This window comes from Thunnus maccoyii, chromosome 21, assembly GCF_910596095.1.
Source record: "Thunnus maccoyii chromosome 21, fThuMac1.1, whole genome shotgun sequence".
Classification (NCBI taxonomy): domain Eukaryota; kingdom Metazoa; phylum Chordata; class Actinopteri; order Scombriformes; family Scombridae; genus Thunnus; species Thunnus maccoyii.
The window spans coordinates 8,163,342-8,188,447 of NC_056553.1; the positions used below are offsets into that span (position 1 = coordinate 8,163,342).

At 37.7% G+C, this 25,106-nt stretch overlaps 2 protein-coding genes across 5 annotated transcripts; one reads left to right on the forward strand and one right to left on the reverse strand.

The window, feature by feature from the left end:
- Positions 1-140: 140 nt before the first annotated feature.
- On the reverse strand, positions 141-13,534 carry LOC121888513 (ADP-ribosyl cyclase/cyclic ADP-ribose hydrolase 1-like). 2 transcript variants are annotated; one of them, XM_042400087.1, is made up of 11 exons: positions 13,423-13,534; positions 8,138-8,433; positions 7,637-7,725; positions 7,361-7,484; positions 4,167-4,293; positions 3,905-4,040; positions 2,285-2,367; positions 2,065-2,138; positions 1,884-1,976; positions 1,388-1,474; positions 141-1,276 (listed from the first exon to the last, which is right to left on the reverse strand). In XM_042400087.1, exons 2-11 carry the CDS (start codon positions 8,188-8,190, stop codon positions 1,180-1,182), a joined length of 963 nt encoding a protein of 320 aa, XP_042256021.1. In that variant the 5' UTR covers positions 8,191-8,433; positions 13,423-13,534; the 3' UTR covers positions 141-1,179. The 2 variants fall into 2 exon arrangements, with proteins under 2 accessions (XP_042256021.1, XP_042256020.1); XM_042400086.1 differs by having other exon boundaries at positions 7,637-7,752.
- Positions 13,535-13,579: 45 nt separating this feature from the next.
- On the forward strand, positions 13,580-20,085 carry impa2 (inositol monophosphatase 2). 3 transcript variants are annotated; one of them, XM_042400089.1, is made up of 9 exons: positions 13,580-13,664; positions 14,018-14,131; positions 15,122-15,255; positions 16,045-16,149; positions 16,399-16,444; positions 16,666-16,774; positions 16,948-17,056; positions 17,161-17,312; positions 19,270-20,085. In XM_042400089.1, exons 2-9 carry the CDS (start codon positions 14,069-14,071, stop codon positions 19,386-19,388), a joined length of 837 nt encoding a protein of 278 aa, XP_042256023.1. In that variant the 5' UTR covers positions 13,580-13,664; positions 14,018-14,068; the 3' UTR covers positions 19,389-20,085. The 3 variants fall into 3 exon arrangements, with proteins under 3 accessions (XP_042256023.1, XP_042256022.1, XP_042256024.1); XM_042400088.1 differs by lacking the exon at positions 13,580-13,664 and adding an exon at positions 13,671-13,823; XM_042400090.1 differs by lacking the exon at positions 13,580-13,664 and adding an exon at positions 13,672-13,761.
- The last annotated feature ends 5,021 nt before the right edge of the window (positions 20,086-25,106 follow it).

Below are 25,106 nucleotides of genomic sequence, written 5' to 3' on the forward strand. Positions count from 1 at the left end.
AATTGCTCTCTCCAGATTGCTAAAAATCCAAATTCCAAGATAAAAGAAGCACTGGTGAGTTAAGTGTATCCTGTCTGGCTGAACTGAACTTCAGTATGGACGTCATTCAGAAAGCATAAAAGTACATTTCTTTCCTTCCATTCACTAATGTTTGCCTTTCTCTCGACTTTGTGCTTTCAAATTGGAAACTGTTGCTCTTTTTTCTATGCCAGAAGGCAAATAAATTAATAATAAATATTTAAACCAGGGAACCGTTACGGTAGCTGTGTGAAATTCATTTATGTTGAAAGATAGTTAGAGGCTACAATCTGAGTAGTTCATTTATGATGAGAAATGCCGCAGGTCGTTGAGTCTGGTGAGGAGGATCAAAAGTAAAGGTTGACTTTCCAGTGAACCTGTTTTACGGGACATATAATGACTTAACGACACAATAACTCAGGTATCATTTTGGTGGATGTTTCTTGCTCTTGCTATACCAGTATGGATGTTTTACAGCTATATTCATGAAATATGAGCGCTTTAAAGTAAATGTTTGCCAGGGAACCAACATGTGAATAAATGTTATTATTCCAATTGTGAAATGAAGCCAAACAAACACAGATATCTGATTTCAAACTGTTTAAAATATTACACAAGGGCAATAACATTTTAACCTTTGGACTTAACACAACAGCAACAACCTGCTACAGTGCTTCAGATAAAAAAAAATCAACTGGTGACCCCCAATTAACCCCAGTTCATCCAACTCTGTGAAACGTGAACAGTTTTGTTCAACGCTAGTATAACTGCCCCCAGATTTGTTGGGTGGTAATTTAAGCACAAAACTGAAATACTAGATTTTTTTTCATAGAGGGGCCCTTTTCATGACAGGAACCTCTGTTAAAGCCTGATATTTTGCTTTGCTGAGCTTTTGGCTTCAGAAAACAGACCAACTGCACTCTAAGAGACTCTGTATGTCTACTTAATCTGCTAATGAAATGGGATCAATTAAAAAAAAGTGGCGTATAAAAAATGCACTCTAAGGAAGTCATTTTAGCAGTTTCCGATGTTCCTCTAAAAATGACAGCGTTAACAGTCTGTTTCATATCAGATTATACCTTTATTTACATTAAAAACCATGTTAAAATAAAATCACTATACGTTAAAGACTAAAAAATAACAATATCAGACGTAGGGTACTCAGTTGAATGTGATCTTTCTGTGAAACAGGCTGTTTGCAAATGTCTGGCAGGAGGAGTGTTTGGGGTTCTGGACACACTGAAGGATCGTCAAGGTCCTGTGGACAAATATCATTTCTGTTACTCCAGAGTACTTACATCAGATGTTCATTATCATGTCGTAAACAACATCTGGATAAATCTATCTATTTATGTAACATGTCACTTACTGGTCGTTGTCTGTGCAGGTCCAGCGGAAACCTCTGGACTGGAGGATTTGGATCAAGTCTACAATGGATCCTTGTCTACATGATTCTCTGTAGCAGAGGGAAAACAAGTACCTTTTAGGATTTATTTACCTTGTTTTATTTGAATACCTTTTAGAGGTTTGATGAGATAAAATTACACAGTAATTCACAAAAAATATTAGAAGAAAGGTTAAAAAAAGTAAACAATTTTGTTTTAAAAAAATAAAAATAAAATTTATACATATATATCTGTTGTCCTATCCTGTTAATCATCTCATGACCCCTCACATTTGGGGGTGTTGACCCCCAGGTTGGGAATTGTTGCGTTAGAGAAAATTTTTCACAACCTTGCAACCCAAAAGTTGTTACTAATGCTGATCTGTAAGGCTTTAGTGAATGACACAATTTTATATGATAGTTCTTAGAAGAAATCCAACATTTTCATGTAATGCAAAATATATGCTGATTTTATCCTCACATAAAGGGTCCCTCTAGATTTGTCACCACCTTTATGTTGACATAATTCACCCTTTTTGGATTCAGACAGTCCAGTTCAACGCTTCCAAACATGCTGTAAGATATAAAAGAAGATTATATTACACAAACAATACGCAAACAAACACTAACGCCAAAATACTTAATTCTTTTTCCTTTTTTACCTTTTCCTATTGAAGGCGTTGTCAATAGACCCGTTCAGTAATACAGTGACGTTGCCACATGCCATCTCCGCAAACTAACAAATGGATGAAGAAAGTCACATGGGAGCAATATTCCAGAGCTGATTTTAGTATGGTATGTTGCATATAAATGATGAACAAAGGTGTGTGGATGCTGGAGAATGGTGCTGACACTATTCTGCAGTTTGGACAATAAACTCACATTTTGTGAGGCTTGCCTCCACAAGGAATACACCGGATGATTTCTGCATGCTGACCACTCTGGACAAGAGCTGAAATCAAAACCTGTGTGTCAAAATTCACAACTGTCAGTTAAAAGAAGCAATTATTTTGAAAATAATCAAATTAAACATGAGTGAATAGTGAAAAAAACATGTTTAGGTGATTGTATAGATACTGGGATGCAAGGACCTGCAGCTGGTAGGTTCATCACTCACTACATATATTACTTAATGCCAAAGGAACTATAAGACATTTGGGAGCACAGCTGCGTGAACATGATGTCTCATTTAAATCCCGGTGCTACCAAGTGATCTTCTTCTTGGGAGCAATAGAAACGAGCTGTAAACACAGCACTCTCAAACTCAATAGCAAACACGTGCATATTTACTCATCCAGCAGATACGCAGCAACATTATCATTCATTTGGAGTCGTGTTTCTGGCATCCTGACAAATGTTAAGCCCAATATTCATTCTCCTTTTGGCTCTGTTATTGGTCTCCACCGTCTCCTGAAGGAAATGATCCACCATGTTCACCAGGTACTCTCTAACTTCAGAGCAGGTAGTGTACAGTGGGTTTTTAGGGCTTTTTTGCTGAGAACAGTGACCTGTTGCAGCTGGAAATGATGCTGATGAGAGCAGTGAGAGTAAACCAAAACAGTAAAGGTGCAAGCTGTAAAACAATATCAATGAGCTGAAAGACATTAAAAAGCTCCAGAGAGCTAAAGGGAACCAGTCCTTTAACATTACATAAAATCATTTGATCCATTGTTAATATTTTAAAATGATTATAGCAGCTTTAAATCTATACACTGTAAATCTCTACACATATTACTACTGTAATATTTGTATAATATGTTACATATAGTGATTGTGATGTACTGTGTCTTTCAGTATCTTATAGTGCTTCCTAGTGTTAATAGAGAACTCTATGTGATTAATAATAATAATGAGTAAAAAATAATGCTCTGCATGAAAACAAAAACCATATCCTTAACATTAGTAGGCGATATTAGTTATATTTCAAATCAGCCAAAAATAAGAAAGTGATAGTAAATAACTTACTCATTTTAATATTTTCTTTTACTTAATTTGTGTTTAGTTTTCTGTGTTTTATCTAAATAAGTGTACTTAGTTGTTTCCCTTTTGGTACCCCATATCACAAAACTTGATCATAAAAAAATTGATTTACTGGAATTTTTACATCATGATTGAGGTACTACAGTGGTTCCCAACCTGACAGTCAAGACCCCAACGGAGTCGTAAGATAACTAGTTTCACAGGAAAGAAGAAAATTGTTGCTCTGCAACATAATTTATTTACTCTTTTTTCAGACTTTTCTCTAGTGTTTGCTTTTTTTTTTGTGAAAATGTTTCGAGGAGACCATCTTTCTCTGGAAAAACTGCTCACCAATCATGCAACTTGTGAAGTAGACACTGCTTTATTTTACTGTAAGGGGTCAAAAGTCAAAGAGGTTGGAAACCACTGAGTTGCTGCTATCCTGCCTTTTTTCAGGGGCATTTATTTAACTAGTACAGACTTTATATTTGAGTTTTGAGTTATTGTTATTGTCTCTGTCTTGTTAACACAAGAAAAATCTACCTAAGTCCTTCTTTTGGCCACACCAGATGAGGTCGTTGAACATGTAGCCAACCAGTGTGTCCTCCAGTGTCCAGAAGTCAGGTACAACAGCTGCATAGCTGTGCATCAGTGTCCTTGTTTTACTCCAGAAGAGGAACTAGACAGAAGAGAAGGACAGGAAGGGAAATATAAAGCAGCTTAACTCAAAGATTTTCCTATTATAATGATGTATAAGTTATGAACATATATGACATTTTGGAGCTAAAATCCCAGTCTTGCTCACCCTATCACAAACCCAGGTTTGTGGTATTACATGAAACATCTGATGATAATCCTCCACTGTTACATTACAAGAAGACTGATGGACAACCGCCTCCTCAAACTGTCTCCAGATCTCCTCACAGTCATACCTACACATAAAAATAGGATACACTTAAAAATGTAATTTTTCTAAATGTTTTTGATGTATTGTCATTAGGTGTAAAGTCACCTGTAAGTTTCAGGGCTTAAACAAGTCTGAAATCCCTGAAAGGTAACCAAATTTATGAAAAGTTTTAGTTAGTACCACAGCCCTGAGACTGCGCTTACTGGGTTAACAAATGATCTTTTAAGCACTATGGACAAAGGTAAATCCTCCATCCTCATATTGTTGGATGAGCACATGTTGTTTGAGCACAGTATACTAAGTAATATACTTCAGCACTGGAATGGCAGATCTGGAACAGCCTTGAAATGGTTTCCTATTTATCAAACAGATGTTGGTGACGGTACTTAAATCTTGGAGTGTGCCAATGGTCCATCCTTGGACCATCACTGTTCTCACTATAAGCGCTCCCACTTGCTTACATCATTCGCAGGCATCACATCCCATTCCACTTTTATGCAGACGACACACAGATGTATATACCGGTGAAGCCTGACAATCCCACTAGCATTTCTACCTTAAGAAACTGTTTGGCAGATATAAAAGCTAGGATGTCTACAAACTTTCTTCAGCTGACAAAACAGAAATTCTTATCATTGGTCCTAACCATCTGCATCCACAAAACCAGCCATCACTGGTTTTAATATCTCAAACAAGACATGTTTATTGTGATTTCAGTCAAAAGCTCTGAACGCTCCGTTTGCAAAGTTACCTCTACTTCCCCATTGAACTGACGGCAGATCATGCATGCTCACACACATCCCTTCTGTAACCTTTGTTGCTAATGTTGTTCTTTGTGTTGTTTTTGCATTCTTCACTATCATATTTCGGATCGGATTCAAGCTTGAAAATGTACAGATGTATTTGAGAAGTTTATATTTCGAGTAAAGGACGGGAAACAGAGGCTGAATTGAGAGGCTGCATACAGAGCCAGTATAAGATAAATATGGAGTTTTTCGAACTTAACATCATGCAAAGATATTCCAGTAGAGCCGCAGAATGAAAATACAGACCTAGACATGTGCATAATATGCCCCCTTTAAGCCTTCTGTCAAAAACCTTGGTGTGATATTCAACTCCACTTCAACTTTGAAATACATATCAGTAAAATTATCCAGTCTTCCTTCTACCATCTCAGGGACATTGCCAGAATTCATTCAATTTTGAGTTTTAAAGATACTGAATCCATTTTCCTCCTGATTAGATTACTGCAATCGCCTCTTAACTGGCATGAAATCAGAATTCAATTCACAGACAACAAATTGTGCAAAATGCAGCAGCCAGACGTCTAACACAGACCAGGAAAAGAGACCATATACTCATTTTTCATTGTCCTTACACTGGCTGTCAGTTGCTTTTAGAATTGACTTTAAAATCCTTCTCATTACGAGTTACTCTCCCCTCGTCAACCTACACGCAGTTTGAGGTCCTCAGGCAAAAGCCTCCTGGCTGTGCCTAATGCAAGGTCGAGAACTAAAGGAGACAGAGCCTTTTCTGTCAAGGCACCACTATTACGCAATGACCCGTTCGAGAATCTCAGACTTTCAGTATCTTTTTTTAAATCGCTTCGAAAACTCACTTTTAATGTAAGGCTTTCTTATAGTCTTTAGTGATTGATTTCTTTACATTTGTTCTTAATGGTATATCTATCTATCTATCTATCTATCTATCTATCTATGTATACAGTACTGTGCAAAAGTTTTAGGCACTAAAAGTAAAGTGAGAATGCTTACAAAAATAGTGCTATAAATTGTTTTAATTTATCAATTAACTTCTTACAAAGTTGAATGAACAACAGAAACCTAAATGAAATCAATATTCGCTAAGAGCACGCTTTGCTTTGAAAACAGCAGCAGTTCTCCTCGGTTCACTTTAACTCAGTTTTTCATGGTAACTTGCAGGTAGGTTGTTGTAACCACCCTGGAGAAAAAATGTTCTTCTGTGGATTTATTATTTAGGCCATCTCAGGTGCTTCTTCATGTAATCCCAGATTGACTCCATGATGTTGAGATCAGGGCTCTGTGGGGGCCAAACAGTACCATCTGTTGCAGGACTCATCATTCTTCTTGTTGCTGAAAATAGTTCTTTATGACTCTAGCTGTATGCTTGGGGTAATTGTCATATCATGAATAAATTTGGGACCAATCAGACACCTCCGTGATGGTATTGCATAATGGATAAGAATCTAAATGTCTGGGGTGCTTAAAACTTTTGCACAGTACTGTATATATGTGGGAATGTGTGTGTATTTGGCATTTTATTTATCCTTTTATGTCGGCCTTGTAAAGGTTTTGATAAATGCTATATGAATAAATTTTATTATTATTAAGTGATAAGATGTTCTCCACTAAATTCAATGCCATTTCAAAATGTAAACACCGGGATAATAGTTAGTAGTGCATCAAATTACTGGAATTTAATCCATAAAGGCCTCACATAATTGTTTATTTTTCTAAAATCATCATACATGGATAGCCTTGACAGCAATTCTTCTTTGTAGAGTTTGTGATACACAACAAAAGTGAAAACTGTGCTGCAATTACACATAAAATGAAATATAAGCTATTTTCAAAAGAAAACTAAGAAAACATGACTGAACTTATCAATAATAAATTAAGTCATGCAAACAAAAACTAGAATTTCCCATGACACGAAATGTCTTTTTATAGAAAGCAGATCAATTCATGCCCTCGTCCCACAGTAACCATGTCTGTATCAGTTTCTTTTTCTATCTACCGAAGCTAAACACATTAAAAAAGAAGAGTTATTGCCCCTTATGTGGGCTTCAACACTGGCATGAATACTGTATACTGTATATGCTGTATTACATGAAGCCAAAATTCCCCTGCTTTAGGCTTTGGGACAAAATCAAATCTTGCAGCTCTACTCATTGGTGTTACGGTCAAAATTGAGTTGTGCAATCATCAAATTTGTAAATTGAGTCCCATTCTAGTCCAAATCATGTGACTAGAATGCACACATCTGATGTTTGCTAAAAAAAGAAAGAAACATGATAGATTGGATATGTTATAAATCATTGTACAGTGCATTACCTTAATGTGGGGTTAACTAGAGTCATGTAACTGTAACACCTTCCAACCACAATGTGTTTTATGTTGGGGGTTGTCCCGAGCTGGGCTCTCAGTTGACTGGGGCAGAGCAGAAGCATAATAAACCCTTTGAAACGGACACAAAGATAGAAGAAAGAGCACATTATCTATCACATTTGGGAGGGGCACATCAAAAGATAAAAAGGACAGAAGGAAGAAAAGAAATGAAAACATAAGAAAGAAAGAAAAAATGTGCTTATGTCAGGAGGAATTACTTACATATTGTCACGCTGACCATTACAAAGGACACAGATGTTTTAGGGTTGGTCATGATGGTGATATGGGGACCCCGGACCACCTCATTGCTCCTAAGAAAACATGTGTGTTTGTGTATGCTTTCATACAGCAAAACAAAACATTCTGTATCGGTTTTAGCTGCGACTCCAGGCCAGTTTGTTTACTGCAATGTGATAGACTGAAGTCAAATTATCATGTTGCATGTTCATAACTTTCTCCCACATTTGTTTTTTTTGTTTTTTTCCAGAGCTGTCAACTCTGGCAGCTTTTCAAATGTTCAAATACACTGCAGGAGATTGAACTGATGATGATGGCTGAACTTTAGACAACAATTCCAAGCATTTTAGGGAGTTCGTACTCAAAGATATGCATCACTTTAACATATTTACCAATGACAGATTACAGTAGTGCATGCAGTGATTAAATATCACATGCTGTAACACATGCCCAACTTTGTAATTCAGAGAGAAATCATATGCTCACCATTTTCCAGACTGAAGGCAAAACTGCAAGAAATGGCTCCATGGTTGTGACATTCGATGCTTAGTTCAGGTCAAAATTCTCCCCAAATTGAGTCCTGTTGTGGTGTGATGTGATGTGTGTCCTCCTCTCAGGGCTAATGCTTGACATGCCTGATAGGCTGGTCTTCATAGGTCGATGAGATGGTTTTTTCCAAACCCCTTTTTGCAGAGAGTAGATCCACATGACTCCCATTATGGTGCCATTAAGAATCTTCCAACACAGAGTGTGCGCTGTTCTCTGGGAAGTGGAACCATGGGCTGGAGGAGAAAATATTGCTGTTTGTGTAACTGGACACACTGTATTATGACATGAACTCTGTTAATAGGGTATAAATGAACCTGAAGTACTGTAATAAAGATTTTTTTGTCTCTTTGTTCCGTTTATTGGCAGTGAAGTGTGATTGACATTTAAGGGTGTAAACATCTTATCATTTCCTGTCACTATAAAACAGTTTAGCATATTGATTTCTTATACTACCAGCATAAAAACAGTATATTGTATACAATTAGAATGTAGTATGAAAATGTCTGCATTCTTACATATTATCTTCCCCTTTTTAAAGGTGCACCCGCTGTATGAAGTAGGACCAACTGCTACTTCTTACAGGTTTGTGCAATAATGTGACAGTTCTGCTACAGTAGGCACATTTCCCACTCTATATAACATCTATGCTGGATTGGACTACAGGACCCTCCCGAACTCGCCCTACAAACTGTCTTATACTTCAAGTCCCACAGGCTTATTCTGAACTGCCTTTAGACACATGGAATTATCTTCAACACATCCTCAAGATGCTCTTGCTAACCCTGGACAATTCAAGACTATGATCTCAAACCACTTCACTTCAGTGTGTGATTGTTTTCACTGAGTATTGTCCTCTTTTGATCTATTTAACTCTGTGTATTTTCTTTTTAACTATGTATCTCTATATCATCGCAAATGAGAGAAACCTCAATGATTTTGAGGCTTAAATAAAGGTCTGAACGTATCAATGAACTTTGATTTTTTTGAAATTTTACTGCAAATAATTCTATACCTTTACTTTTTCCACCACTTGACATGCCACATAATACAAATCTATCCATTCATTTATATGTGAGGTGATATGCAACCTCACTCTATTGCCAGCTGCTATGACGTATTGTGTAAAGCATTCATTTTGTGTGAAATGCTCAGAAGTAGAAAGTTTTACTGGCAAAACATACAAGAGCACATGAAAAAAAACATTGTTAGAATTCATTCAAGTGTGACAGATGTACGTTTTTAAGTAATTTACATCTCTTATATCTGTATGGATGTTGGGTTGGGGTGTTATTGTGCTGATTGGTAATACCAAATGTCAATAATAGGGTGTTTAAATACCTTCTTTTAACTTATCACTTTTATCTTTTGGTTCCCTCCATGAAACTGAAGCAGAGCACACAATATCTCCTGTTTCCTAACTCATTTTCTTCCTTTGTGTCAGACAGCTGAATGAATTTTGTGTAAACTCGGGAGGAGTTATGTATCTACTTTGTACATAATAAAAATTACAGTGACCGGCCTAAGGGAGAAGCTGTCTGGTGATTCATTTGCCCACATGCCCCATACAGTACGATAACCCATGGAAACACAAAACACAAAAACTGAGGAAATGACACATTTCATCACTAACGTCTGGTGTTTTAAAAATATAAACAGTTTGCCAAAAGGGGCAGGACTGTTGGCAACAAGACATATGTGTAAGTGGTGGCTGTGAGGGGGGCACATCCTGCATTTTAAAAATTTATTATCTTGCTGAATAATAACCGATTTAACGACAAAATCCTATCTTGGGCTTGCACAGCATTTAACACTGGTTTTTAAATATGTAATAATCACTAGAAGATGGTACAGAGTCCAAGAGCCAAGAGAGACTCTCAGCCATCAAATGTACAAAAAAATGACTCTCATAATACTTTGTGGTGATTGGCTAATTGGGATTCTCATTATATTGTCTGCACATAATGCAAAAACCATTGTTCTATATAGAGGAATTAGATTAAATGTATGCTGAACGGTTGCCAGAACACCTCATTAAGTGCTTACAGCGTATAGATGAGACTGTGCCCTCATGTATTTAAAGCTAATTGCATCCTTAGCAGTTTGAACAAGAGGACAGAGAGTCTCCACAGGGCTGCCCGAGCTTATTGGCAAAAAATTCTCTTAGGTTAAGTAGCTGAACGGAGCCAAAGAGAAATGTTGGACGAAGCCTAAATCTTACTCAGACCTTAAAACAAGAGCTCAAGAAAGCAGATTTGAAGCACTCTTTTCACACACATTCTTCACCGGTGTATTGACAAACTGAAATATGTAGGCTTTCTTGCAATCATAATAATTCCCCTTTATTGTACAATATGTGTTTTTCTTGGAGGTAGAACCAACATCTTTCCATTACAGGAAGTTTGACGTGTGTATTTAACAAAGGGAAAATTGACTTTATCTAAATACTGCTTCCTTTTGTGCCACATTTAACTATTTCATGTCTGCTAAAGCAAGTCTCAAAAGGTAATTTCCAAATGCACCAATCTAAGTCAACAATAGACAGTACTGTATTATACACACATATAAAGTGGAGTAAATCATTCCATACAAGATCAAGGTTTGCCAGGGGCAAGTCGGGAGGGCTCAGATCAGTAGAGGTCAGGAGGGTGACCAACAAATGGTAACAAGAGATAGGAGGGGACGGCATTTACATACAAGATCAAGGTTTGCCAGGGGCAAGTCGGGAGGGGTCACATCAGCAGGGGTCAGGAGGTGGAAAGGACACAAATTGGCATATGTTTGATCGAAGAGTTGTCTCAGACGTCATTTGATTATCAAGTCTCCAAACCAAATGTGTGCTCTCTATTGATAATTAAGTCTGCTCCCAAAAGGTATTCTTCTTCATATTACAGCAAATAGGGAAAAGTCAAGCATTTAGTATACTCTTACAGCACTAATAACTCTTCGGTCATCAGGTCAAACATGATGAGAAGGATGTGAAAATATAAAAGCAGGTTGGATTACATTAATACAAGAATGTGTTATACCTGATGAAGCTGTCATAAGTCATTTGTATGCAGACACACTCCACTGATTGCTCAAGGGACCACAATTTATTCTCACTGCCCTTTCTCTGACTTAATTTCTCCCGTCATTGAGGATGGTGTTATTTTGCGATGTGTCACTCTCATTTCAAGGGGTTTTTAATTTGTAAGTTTCTCTCCCAGGAGATGTAGAGTGAAATCTGTACTGTAAGTGGGAATTAGTCACTATGAACAGAGTAATCTGTAGGTAGTGTAACATGTGTCGAGCTGAAGTGCCATGAGCATTGCACTGTGCTGCACTGCACTCTATTTATCCAACAATAATGAAAAAACTGACACCTAAAGTAATCCATAAGCCTTTAATACCATTGTTTATAGCTACAACTAACAAAGAATTATAACAAGTACCTATCACAAGTTACCCAAGCCCTATGTGATGACTCCTGAAAGTGTTCTTGTGACAAAATGATTCAGGAAATGCAGAAAAATAAAAAAAAAATCCTCCTATTTGTGAAGCTGGATCTAGCAAATGTCTTGTATTTCACTTGACAAAAATGACCAAAGGTAACCTGAAAAGTGTTTAAATTATATGCAAAGGCTTAATACACAAATTACAAGTAATCTCATAGCAGAATCTGCTTATAAAGTAATATCAGGTATTTGGGAACATGTTTTGACATTGCATTCTCAACTGAACATTAAAACAACACAGGCTACTTTTTGACTTCCAGGCCTCTGCAGAGGCTGCCAACATACTGTATCTGTGTATGATTTTATATGTTACAGAAATGCAGACAACAGTGTTGCTGCTGCCACCTTCTGGACTGAAGCGGGTTCGTATATTTATTATTATCTACAAAAACAAATGATCACAGGTTTGATGGTCAAATTCCTGTATGTTAGCCATTTATGACCTTTCAGGTGACCTCATAAAGAGGCTCAGTGAATGTGTTTTGAGCTGTGTGGATGAGAGCCACTGACTCACTGTCTTGTGATCCAGTTATGTTCCCATCCTTGAAGAAGGAGGCACTGTTAAGTCAATATATTATTTTTTGTTCCAGAAAGAGAAGCTAGAGTCAAAACAGGAAACTCCAGCACAGCTGGACTACCTCAGATAATTTCTAAGCCACATTTATATATAAATCATATTCTCTACTTCCTCCTGTAAGCATGCAAATACTGACAATACCAAAATAGTCATGTTTAAGGCTGCAACTGACAATTATTTCATTTTATTGATTAATCTGTCTATTATTTTCTTGATTAATTGATTAGTCATTTGGTCTATAATATCCCAGAAAATGGAGAAAAATGTTGATCACTGTTTCACAAAGCTTTTATCCGGAACCAACAGTCCACAACCCGAAGATATTAGTCATAGAGGACTAAAGAAACCAGAACATATTGACATTTAAGAAGCTGGAACCAGATAATTTTATCCTTTTTTTTTTTGTTTGTTTTTTTGAAAAATGACTCATAATGATAAGTCATTATGAGTCATTATCAAAATAGTTGGTGATTAATTTAATAGTTGATTAATCGAGAATGAGAACCAGTGAGTCAGAGATGCTGTAAATCGACAGAGTTCCTGCTTTGTGGTCCACAAAGGAGGCACTTTTTAGTCAACAGTGCCCACAGCAGATCACTCCTAAGCCACATTGTTATATAAATCATATTCTCTTCCTGTAAACATGTACATACTTACATGAATAGATTAATCCTGTTTTCCTGTTTGTTCTGTCTTGCCCATCTGTGTGGAAAATAATTTTGTGTCCACTTTGGAAACAGGCAAAGGTTTAATGTGTGTAGCGCTGCAAGGATTAGTCAAGTAATCGATGTAAAATTAATCAGCAACTATTTTTGATAAAGAAAAATCATTTTAGACATTTTTTGAGCACAAATGCCAGAAAAATTGCCAGTTGCAGCTTCTCAGATGTGGTGATTTGGTGCTTATCTGTGTAATAGGAATGAATTATAATGTGCATTTCTCATTATTCTCTGACATATTATAGACAGGTTGATAAATCGATTATTAGAGAAAATAATCGGCAGATTACTAGATAATGACTCGATAATAATCGTTAGTTGCAGCCATTCAGTGCGTGAATGTGACACTTGGGCTGTGAGATATGCACCTACAGATTTATAAGACCCATGTTTATGAGTGTCCATAAAATCTAAGAGGATATAAAAACTTACACTTGAGTAAATCATCCATAGTTGCGGCCTCTCCTTCTCTGCAGGTTAGTTGTTTCTACTAACTTCCATCATGCTCACACTTCTGTCAGTGCATTCCTTTAAGAAGAAATGACAGTATTCCACCCAATCAGAGCGGCGAATTCAGACCCAGTGGTATGGATTGACCAATGAGAGGGAGCGTTCCCTTTAGTCCCACCCACTCAGGGTTAACACTGAGAAGTCAATCAGTGTGTGTAGGCGGGGTGAGTTAGCATTAGTTCATTCATATTCGTTTAAGAGCTCTCTACGAAGTAAATTAAGAGTTAATACAAAGCTGCCTGACAGAACAGATCATTGTAGGTCTGTAGCCGTTGTTGTCATTAAGCTCAGCGCTCGTTTATTCGTCATTTACCCCTTAAAAGGTGATTAGCATAGCGGCTAGTTTAGCTTTGCACTTTGAAAGTAGCATCAAGGCTTCCGCACTCTCATCTAACAGATATGCTTTCTTCCTAATTATTTGACCTAGTTTTTTCCAGCCACTAGCTCACCAGTTGTTGTATCTGCAACTGCTTTTATAACAGCATGCTACTGTGAATGTCTTGTGTCTTGCTCACAGGTATCTGCTAGTCCGTATTTGTGAATATTTCTGCTCCTCCTTGATATCAACATGAGTGATCCTTGGCAAGAGTGCATGGACCACTGTGTGGAGGTCACCAAACGGGCTGGGGAGGTGAGAAATTCATATAACAGCGGATTTTGGCCTGGAAATCACCTTATTCTGGGTTGAAAAGTTGCACAATATTAGCTATGAATTAGGTTTTGCATACCCTTTGTTTATAGTACAGCAACTGGTCATGATACAGTAATAAATCAGTCAGTTTTATCTCAGATTTATTTGTTTAACTCATATAAACAAGAAATCTCTTGAGTTACAATATCTCTGTTGAGATCCTGACCAAAATGGCACCATAGAAGTCACATAAAAGTACATTGAAATTTACATATAAATTGTAGCATATTAACATGGGATAAAGAGGCATAAAAGAGCTTGAATGCCTGGTATGAAGACAGTATTTACATATGAAGTTATGTTATTCCAGGTTGAGGGTGTGTAGTATGAAGATTATCCTGGTTCAATAGCTGTTTGCAAGTATTTCAAAGAGCTGGCGGGGTGTTTAACAACAATGGTGATAAAGATGAAAAGGCACATATGAGTCATCGTCTGTATTCCCAGTGAGGTCCATCCAGTTAACATGTATGAATTACAATGATGAGTTTGTGATTCAACATGTGTCACCATAATTCAGAACAGATTAAAATATAGACTGAACAAGACTGTTTCTTGCTACAAAGGGAAAGCATTTCTTAAAACAAAAGGAAAAACACAAATTTATATGTTACTCTCTTTAAAAGGTTATCATTGTTAGTGTGGAAAATTAATTTGTCATCCAGCCATATTCAAGAAATCTTTATAATGATACTTTCTTTGTACAGACTGCGCATGATTTCTAAGGACAGTTGCATTAATGTGTAATAAACACTATAAAGACAACAGACAAAATATATTAAAGCTTTAGAGCTTACACCCAATCATCTCTGACGCATCATTGCCAACAATATGAAACCATAATACACAACATACTAGGCTAATTACTGTAGCAGATGTAGTCAGTCATCCAAAAAATCCCCTCGCTGGGTTTTGTCATTGTGCTCCTGCCAGATGATCCGCGAGGCGCTCCAGAAGGACATCGCCGTCATGCAGAAGAGCTCACCAGTCGACCTGGTGACCGAGACAGACCAGAAAGTGGAACAGCTCATTATTTCTTCCATCAAGGAAAAGTACCCCACACATAGGTACTTCACTGGCTAATATGGACAAGAGAGGTGTTATAGTCACTGACTGCTTGATCACACATGAATGGAAGAATGTTTTATCAGGGACGATGAATGAATTTTTACTCAGTTGCTTAAAGTTTGGTTTCTGTTGTCATGCTGTTTTTAAAATGTATTAAGTTTTTAATGCATTTTTATGATTCTATTCATTTTATATGTCTTGTTTGCAACGTAGATGATCATTTTCTATAATTGGAAGTATTATCGAGCAAGGTCACACTCTTGCTCTTATCACTTCTCCAGGCAGACCTGCAGCCTATAATTTAGATATATGGAGGTCATGAGCTGTTCTTCACAAAAAAAACAAGAAATTATTAGACACCAAAAATTAAGACTACATATATATATTTTTTTATTTGTGCAGTTAACTGCTAAATATGAAGACCAAAATACAGTTGCAAAGCCTTCTCTACGTTATCAGGAATAAAATTCTTGGCCTAAAAGTAGTCAAATTTAAATATACAAAGTTTTAAAATACTGGCATGAGCCTGTCAAATATCCACAAGTTTAACTGCAAAATGTAGAGCACCCAAAATCACATAAAAATAAATACTGAGAACATGACCTTTGGTAGCTACGGCTATACATCCAGACTAGTGGAAACTATAAATAAAAAGGTGAACGTAAACATAGCAGGTTGAGAGCATCAAATGCAATGATGTCATTAATTATACAGCTGGTTTAACAGTCACATCAAGCCTAAAAATAACTTATTTTTTTCTGTCTTTTTCCTATTTTGTGATTTTGAAGCTTCATAGGGGAGGAATCAGTAGCAGCAGGCGCCCCCAGTGTTCTTACTGACAATCCCACATGGATCATCGACCCTATCGATGGAACCACCAACTTTGTTCACAGGTACTACCTGCACTGAAGTACTGTATGAACCACTGAGAAACCTGCGTTTGTTTTATCTTTGTCGCTCTTAAACCGTTTTTATCTTTTAATTAGGTTCCCCCATGGAATGTCCTCTCTATCAGGGATAATTAGACAACCTCGATGAAACTGAACTGATAATAGAAACTGACTCCTCTGAGCTTAAACCTAAAGGGAGTTCATTAAATGAATGCTTTATATTGTGATTTTTTTTTTCTTCTTTTTGCACAGGTTCCCATTTGTGTCTGTTTCAATCGGCTTCACAGTGAAGAAAGAGGTAGGCTTTATTGTTTGTGATTCATATAATTTGTGATGTTCCACGTGTAAATGACACTGTAATGTCTTAATTATTACAATCATTAACATGGTAATTGCCCCAATCACCCAGTGAACGTCTGATAAGTACCAGCTTTCTCTATTTATACGGCTGTTATTTTTAGCTTTCCACCCACACCGCATGAACCTCCTCTGTTTTCTGTGCTGCATCTCTGGTCTCAGATAGAGTTTGGGATCGTCTACAGTTGCATCGAGGACAAGATGTACACAGCACGGAAAGGGAAAGGAGCATTTTGCAATGGAGTCCCCATCAAGGTGTCTGGACAGGAAGGTGAATACTGATCATCACTTCAGGCTTTGATGTTGCAGTATTTAACAAATCCACTAGGTGGAGGCAACATCACAGCGAGATTCTATAACTGCTCTACAGGAGGCAGTAGTTGTATATTACACACTGTGAGCTGTCATTTCTTGAGTGATTTTTTTAAAAATTTTCCATCTTAGATATCAGACAATCTCTAGTGCTGACAGAAATGGGCTTCAAAAAGGATTCTAAGCGGTTTAATACAATGTTGGCCAACGTCAAAGCCATCCTCAGCATCCCCGTCCATGGGTAACATGCACTTACGCATACTAAACTTTTACAAACCATCTGGAAGATAAGAGTATGTCACGTGCAGGTGAATGCAAAGCAAACATCCCGTTTCTATCCCCTAGTATCCGCTCCCCGGGCAGTGCAGCTGTCAACATGTGTCTGGTAGCGTGCGGATCGGCTGATGCTTACTACCACATGGGTATCCACTGCTGGGACATGGCCGGAGGGGCAGCGGTTGTTACCGAAGCCGGAGGAGTTATCATGGATATTTCAGGTGAGTCACTGAGACAACCGCAGCTCTTCAAAGACCACTTTCTGCTACACTTTTCAAAGGCTGCTGAGTCATTTGATAAAAATGAGGGAAGCAGGCAGCAGCAGTGTGGTTGATTTGTCAATAAAAAAACAGATTGCAGTTGGAGATTACAGAACAAAGCAACGCGAATATGCTGTTGTTCTTGTAGTGCAAACACAACAGAAGTTATTCATGTTTATGAATTATTTATTGTTACTAATTCATGTTGTTATTGGCTTTTATCCTTCATCTGGTCACAAATGCAAATGAAGCATGAGATGAGGAAACGGACCAGCTAGTGGCTTTGTAGTTGAAACTGGAAGCGGCGGAGTTTGAGAAATTCGATGTTAAATTTAAGCAACACTGCCAATGACAACAGCTGGTCTGACATTTAGGACGCTAAGAAAGTTGTACTCTGCCAACGAGTGTGTATCAAGTTCAACCTGCGCTGTTGTCGACGGCAGCGTTCACTGTAAAAGACCCTCGATTTCTGTAAACATCCTCCCTTTCTGTATATTTAAAAACTACAGTTGTGGGATCCATGTTGGCAGTGGAGCCAATGCAAGCATGAATAGCAATGATTATTGGAGTCATGTGAGGTTAACGAACAAAATCAAAATGTTTTGAAAATGAGAACAGGACCATGATCTTGCAAATTCATCAGTTAATTCATGTGCTTTTATACTGAATTACTTAACTTTTTCCCCCTATAGTGACTAGCTTTGTACTATCATTCTTGTATACACAAGCATCTCAAAATGAAAGCATTCTGCTTGTTTCATCGATTCCGCAGCACAATGAACCAGATTTATAGAGGGGAAAATTTCCCTTGGCACATACTGTACACTCACCGAGCACTTTATTAGGAACACCTGTGTAATCTAATGCAATCCAGTACAACAGTTCTGCCATAAATTCTACTTTTACAGAGCTTATACATTTTCAGTTTTTGTTGACATTGTCATGTATGTTAATGGGGTTGAAAAAAAATATTAGTAATACACTCAATATAATGCACTGCAGTACAACAGCACCACCCACTACAACCTCAATAATAAACATAAAGTAGAATTATCACCTTTCTGACAATGTCAGAAGTGTTTGTGCTCAACTGTTGCCATAATGACTAGTACTGTTTTATTCTGTCTTTGACAGGTAATAAATATCATTTTATTAGTCAAGAAAAAAAGTCTTTGGTGTAGGTCAATGACTTTGTAGCACACCGACAACAGAGAGGTGAAACAACTTTCTAAATGTCACACGAGATGTTTCATCATCTTTGCTGTGGTTTAACTGTGTGAAAACTCTTTTTTTTTTTTTTTTTTTTTTACAAATAAGCCTGCTTACTATGAGATGTTGAGCAAACAATATGCAAGTACCCAAAGTAAACAATGCAATACTTTAAATAAGGAAAGTGTGTTCTATCAGAAATCAAGAGAACTTGTACCAAATCTCTAATAGTCAACAAAATGATTCCATAAAGCCAGTAGGAGAGCAGTACATTTAGGGCCATCAGCTGAGTTATTCAGGTAACTTCAACAGACACATTAAGCACGACTTAATAATGATTCTCAAGTCTCTTAAATGGTAAATGGACTGCACTTATGTAGCGCCTTTCTAGTCTTCTGAACACTCAAAGTGCTTTTACAATACAAGCCACATTCACCCATTCACACACTCACACACTGATGGCGGCAAACTACCATGCAGGGTGCTGGCACAGCCATCAGGAGCAATCTGCAGTTCAGTGTCTGGCCCATGGACACTTGGACATGCGGACTGGAGGAGCCAGGAATCGAACTACTGATCCTCCGATTAGTGGACGACCCGCTCTACCCTCTGAGCCACAGCCGCCCGTTTATCAATGTAGCATGTGCAACATGAAAATGTGTCGCTCAACTTCATTTCAACACTACTTATTATTTCCTCTTTCATCCAGGTGGACCATTCGATCTGATGTCTCGGAGGCTGATCGTGGCCAGCAGCAAAGCAATAGCCGAACGCATTGTAAAGGAGATAACAGAGTTTCAGGTTGGCAGAGATGACACTGATGGCTAGAACCACAGTCTCCTCTGCCAAATTAACAGTTATTCACACACACACACACACACACACACACACACAACTCTTGTATTTAACAAGTCAGGATTTTGTCTTTGCCTTAAGAAACAAAAATGATAATCTTACCTCCGAAGAACAGCTGAGTGGGTTTAGCAATTATATCAGTGCGTCTTCTACACACTTCTTGTTTTGTTATTCTGTTTTATCGCTTAATCCTCAGTCATGGACTCCCATTTTTAAAATGATATTTATATTTATTTATGTGGACAATGCAGCCAGGATACAATCAAGGAACTTCACAGATAAAATACCTCAATACTGCACTATTGACGTCCTTTTAGAATAACAGTGTTCAGGTTTTGACCAATCATTTTGCTTTTCCATGTAGGTTTTGATGTTTAATTGTTAGGTTATTGTATTTAGTTAAATGTATTGTTTGGTAGATTTGTTAATACAAAGAGTAAATTCTTGGATTTCAAAGCCATCATTAGTTTGCACTATGACAATACAAGAATATATACACCAAACTCTCCACATGTAACTACTGTACTGTATTACTGCTTCCCTATTCCGTCCAGGAATTGATATTGTGCTTAAAAATGTGTGCCGTACGTCCAAAAGTTTTTAAGTATTAAGTGTGTTTTTTTTGTCAGGATGTAATGGAGGCAGAAAATAAACAGCACGATGAACATCCCCTGCTCGTCTTCTCTTTCTTAAACACCCCCGATGGATGATTTCATGTCATTAAAGCAGTTCAGGGACAGATGTCGGCAAGCATCCACATGTTGTACATAAAATCCATTCATTGGCAACAGAACTAAGTCTGGAGTGTGCTAATATGTGCGGAAAAAATGTCGACACAGCAGTTTCTATTTACAAGTGGCAACTGCAGTTTGAGGCTGAAGCCAATGCAGAAGCACCTTAAAGTGCAAAGCCACCGACGGCCCCTAGATGCATTATGCATGATTTTAAAAGACCCTTCTTTCACCCTGTTTGTTGTCAGATGTTTTTTCATTAACATTCAAGACCACTAGTAGTTAATATTTTCACAGCAGTTGTTCCAAAAGAAAACAGAAGGTGATGTAGTGTCTCTTAGAATAATGTGTTTAATACTTTTATCAGTTGCTTTGTGACTTATAAATGAGCAGTCTTCATCAATATATATATATATATGGGCTTCAAACTGGCTCCAATGAAAAGCAATGGGTGACGTCACACCTCGCTACATCCGTCTTTTTATAGTCTATGTTTAATTACTAGGATAAAACTAGGAAGTACTGACTCGGCCCCTCTGAAATGCATAAACAAAAAACCACAACACAAAACTCAAGATAACAGCAACTGGCACCTTCTTTCTTGTGTTGCCTCACTCTGTCATTCCTGTGAAATTCAGCTCCATCTCTGTGAGAAACAAAAAGCTGCTATATGCAAGCCCATATGTTCTCAAACTGCATATCATCTACAACTGGTGTAGAGAATGAAAAATCCCTCTAGCAAGGCTGTTAAACACCACGGTGACATCCTAACAGTAGCCTACATCAGCTACGTGTCCAGGACATAATGTAAAATAAACGCCCATATTCACTTTGACCTAGAAAGTTGATAAACTGTCCTTTCTCCTTTATAATGTCTATAAAGTAAAAACATGCACAGAGAAATGTCTCTTGTGGCAAACAGGGAACCAACTAAACAGAAAACAGGCCTCTGACACTCCATAAAAACTAGAAAAAAAAACATACAGACTGCTGCCGTTGTGAATTTAGTAGAGAGATAAAAGCATTCACAGCCATTACAGCATGTAAAATTCCCAGCTGCATTTCCCCTGCCCTTTCAGTCAGTGCTGGTGCCTCATAGCAGACACTGCAGATGCAGCGTGATGGACTGCCCCCTGGGCTCATGTGCTCTATGAAATAGCCCCGAGTTTTGCTCTCCACGGACTGCTGTCTATGTTTTTTGAGTTTGTGTTTGCTGATGGCTAACAAATGGTTTTAAAACACTTTACTTGAGCAAACCCAGGTCTTATGGGCTCCAGCCCCCCCCCCCCCCCCCCCCCCCCTCAATAGAAATCAATGGTCCATGTTAGTCTGCAGCAGGGGGTTCAGACGTAATCACCAGTATTGGAAATGATTTCCGGAGTCAGCCAGCTGAAAGTCAAGACCTCCTCTGTCATCTCCACCTTTTGCATCAACAGCTGCTTAACAAATCTTGTAGATTCTTTGTCTTTTAATGTTTAATATTCTTTAACATGTTTACTGAGTCATTTACGGCACAGCCACCAAAGTCATTACCTTTCACTGTGTGTCTTTGTTGCCACTAAGGAAATAAGAGCAATTGTTCTTGGAAAAACTGACGAGGCTGTCTTTCCTGCTGCAAAAATGCAGAGTGCTCTCCTGAGGATACTGTTACAGGATGTGTAGACATTTTTGAACAATGTTAGTTTTGCATTCAAGAAGAATTTATTTAAATTTCCTTTGGTTTATGTTTCTGTTATGTTTTCAGATTTACCACATCTTCTCTTGCACTGCCTTTGGCTTGATGCACCATCATAATTGTCATGCACTTCCTTTATTTATGTTTAAATTTACACTAAGTAGAAATAAAGTTTAAATAAAGCAATCAAGAAGACTAGTTTTTCATAATCTTTTATTTATGTCTTCTCTTCTTTCCTCTGTTCATTTGTTTACTCTCAGAATTTTGAAACTGTCTGCGGTGATATTATTTCGTCGTCCCCTCCACCTCAAGTTTTCATAAGAGATCGCCCGACAGTGCGTCCTACGGTGACTTGACTTCTCCTTTTTAGATTATAATGATTTCACAAAGGGATCTAATTGTCAAAGCATTTCTTTAGCTTTACTTATATTGTGCACTTTACAGCAAGTGTATTTATTTCACACATACTGGTCTAAGTTAGTTAGTTATTTTCAGTTAGTCCATCCTGATTGAAATACGGTTCGTGCATGTGGATCTGCTTTTTCTTTATATCAGCAGATAATTAGCAGATCCCTGCAGGAACAGTGTTAGGCTGCTAACAACACCTTGCAGCCCTCCATCAGGAAGAATTCCCATTTGCTGCAGTATAAACCATGTCACTGCCTTCAATTCAATTTAATTCAAAACACACCATTTGTCGCCGACAGGCAATTAGCAGAGGCACGTAGGGAAGTAAATTAGCAGAATATGGAAAAAAAGGTAAATTGCAATAAAAGATGTATACATTATGATACTAGTATAATACTAATAATAGCGCAATAAAAGTGTAATGCAGTACACACAGTATACATATTGATGGGTAGTTCTATATATATAGCGGCACGATAATAAAGAAAGAATAAAAAAGGTCAGATATACGACTGTGCAGAACTATTTCTGCAACTTGTGCTTCTTTGTCTTATTTGCTGAAGATTTTTTATAGTATTAATGTAATGAAAAGTTGACGGCTGATGGCTTTGTTAAACATCATTCTGTAAAAACTGTATAATATGAATACAGCAATCAGTCATGGAGAACAAATATACTCAAGTTTCCCTCAGCTTTGCTACAGAGAGAGAATGGGAATTAGAGGAAGCTTCCCCCACTGGGCCAAAAAAAATGCTGCCTATCCTCCTAAAGTTTGTTGCCAGAGTTACAGAGGAAAAGCTTATTAGAGGTGACATTCAAATTCAATTCAAATTTCAAGCCCCATATGAAAATATTATGCTATGTAGATCTTGATCTTGTGTTTAATTCCCCTGCTCTGTTTTCATCTCCTCAGTTCACAACAATAAATTTTGGAACAATGCCAAGAAAGGGTGGAGTCTGTCAGTCATCTGTTATCATATCTTCATCTGTACAGTGTACAGTGGTGACCTTCACAAGCTTCTTTTAGACAATAAATCTTTTAGACAATACCCAACGTGTCTATACTAAATTAAAGTCAATTCATACAAACAGAAAACATCTTTGTTCTGCTCCTTACTAGAAATAATCAAAACTGTCTAATCTGAACTTGTAGCCTGACATACAGCAGCTGTACAACTGCTCAGTAGCTCAAATTCAGAAAATACAGCGAGGCAGACTTAATTCATTACACAACAACTACAATTACACAAGATAACACAATAACCAAACTCTCATTGATACATTTTGGCTCTTTAGAGGCTCCCTAGCTCTTAGCCACACTAGCAGCATGAAATATCAACAACTATGGAATCAGCCATTCATGGTCCCCTAAGGATGAATCCTAACGACTTTGGTGATCCCTTTACTTTTTCTATAGCACCACCAACAGGTTGACATTTGTGTTTTTGAGTCAAGTGCGTCAACAGCTAACAGATGGATCACCATGAAATGTGGTACAGACATTCATGTCCCCCACAGGATGAACTGGAATCAGTTTGGGGATCTCCTGACTTTCCATTTAGTGGCATCATCAGGACAAAATTTCTTGGTTTATGATCTAATACCTGCAAAATTATTGACATACTATCACTCTCTGAATCATATACACAACAAAATAGCACTACACTGTCTACAATTAGTCAAAAATGCAACTGCTAAGCTTTTAATTGGAACCACGAGAAGACAGTACACACCCAAATATTAACTTCCCCTTGGTTAAATTCTAATAATCTCACACAAAGCATTAAATGGATTAGCTCCAGGCTATACCTCTGACCTGCTAAGCCCTACAAGGGCGTGCACTCACAGTACCATTCAAAACTTTGGACACACCTTTCCCTTCACTTGAATGAGAAAGTGTGTCCAAACTTTTGACTGGTACTGTAGGTCTGCAGAAAAAACCCTTCTCACAGTGCCTGTGTCTAGACTTGCACCCAAAGGTGACCATGCATTTACTGTCATGGCAGTTAAACTGTGGAATGCAATAACCATTTACAATCTGCACAGCTGCCTCTGTATTTTCTTTGAAACATCAGCTAAAAATGCACCTTCTTTAACTGATCTGTACAATTTTATATCTCCGGGTGAGTATTATATAACTTTATTTAAATATGTATAAAATAATAATTTAATTCATTTATTTATGTACATGTCCTTTGTTAAAGCACTTTATAAATGGGTTAAGAAAAGTGCTATATTAATACAGTTATTGTTACTTAGTTATTGTTCCCATCAACCTCACCTATAGTTTGTGTTCAGCTCTAATTAGCAAATGTTAGAATGCTAATGTACTAAATTCAGATGGTGAACATTTTACATGCTAAATATCAACTTGTTAGCATTGTCACTGTGAGCATGTTAGCATGCTCAAAGCACTGCTGTGTAGCCTCACAGAGCCTCTAGCATGGTTGTAAATAATACAGCTCAGAAGGGGTGTAGGTGACTAGACAACCAGGCTGAAGCTGCTGCTCATCTTTCACGGTGCACCATTGACCTTCACCAACTTCAGCATCATAGTAGGCCTCAGCTTCAGCCATGAATCCAGGCAAGCAAACATCCAAAACATCCATCATTCCGGATAAAATATTCATAACAGACCTGCCAGGGAGACAGCAAGACCGATGTATTTGTTTTGCCTGTCCTATCACTTCCCTCAGCCTGTCTGAGCCAACGTTTTAGAGAGCGTCTTATATTTAGTGCACAACGGAGACAACGGGGTGACAACTGCTCTCCTGCTGCTACCGGTCAAACAAAACTTTCAACACATCCCCCCATCATGATACCCCATACTGATCTGTTAAATCCAACAGAGGATTGTTTGTTTTTGCTGCACGGCTT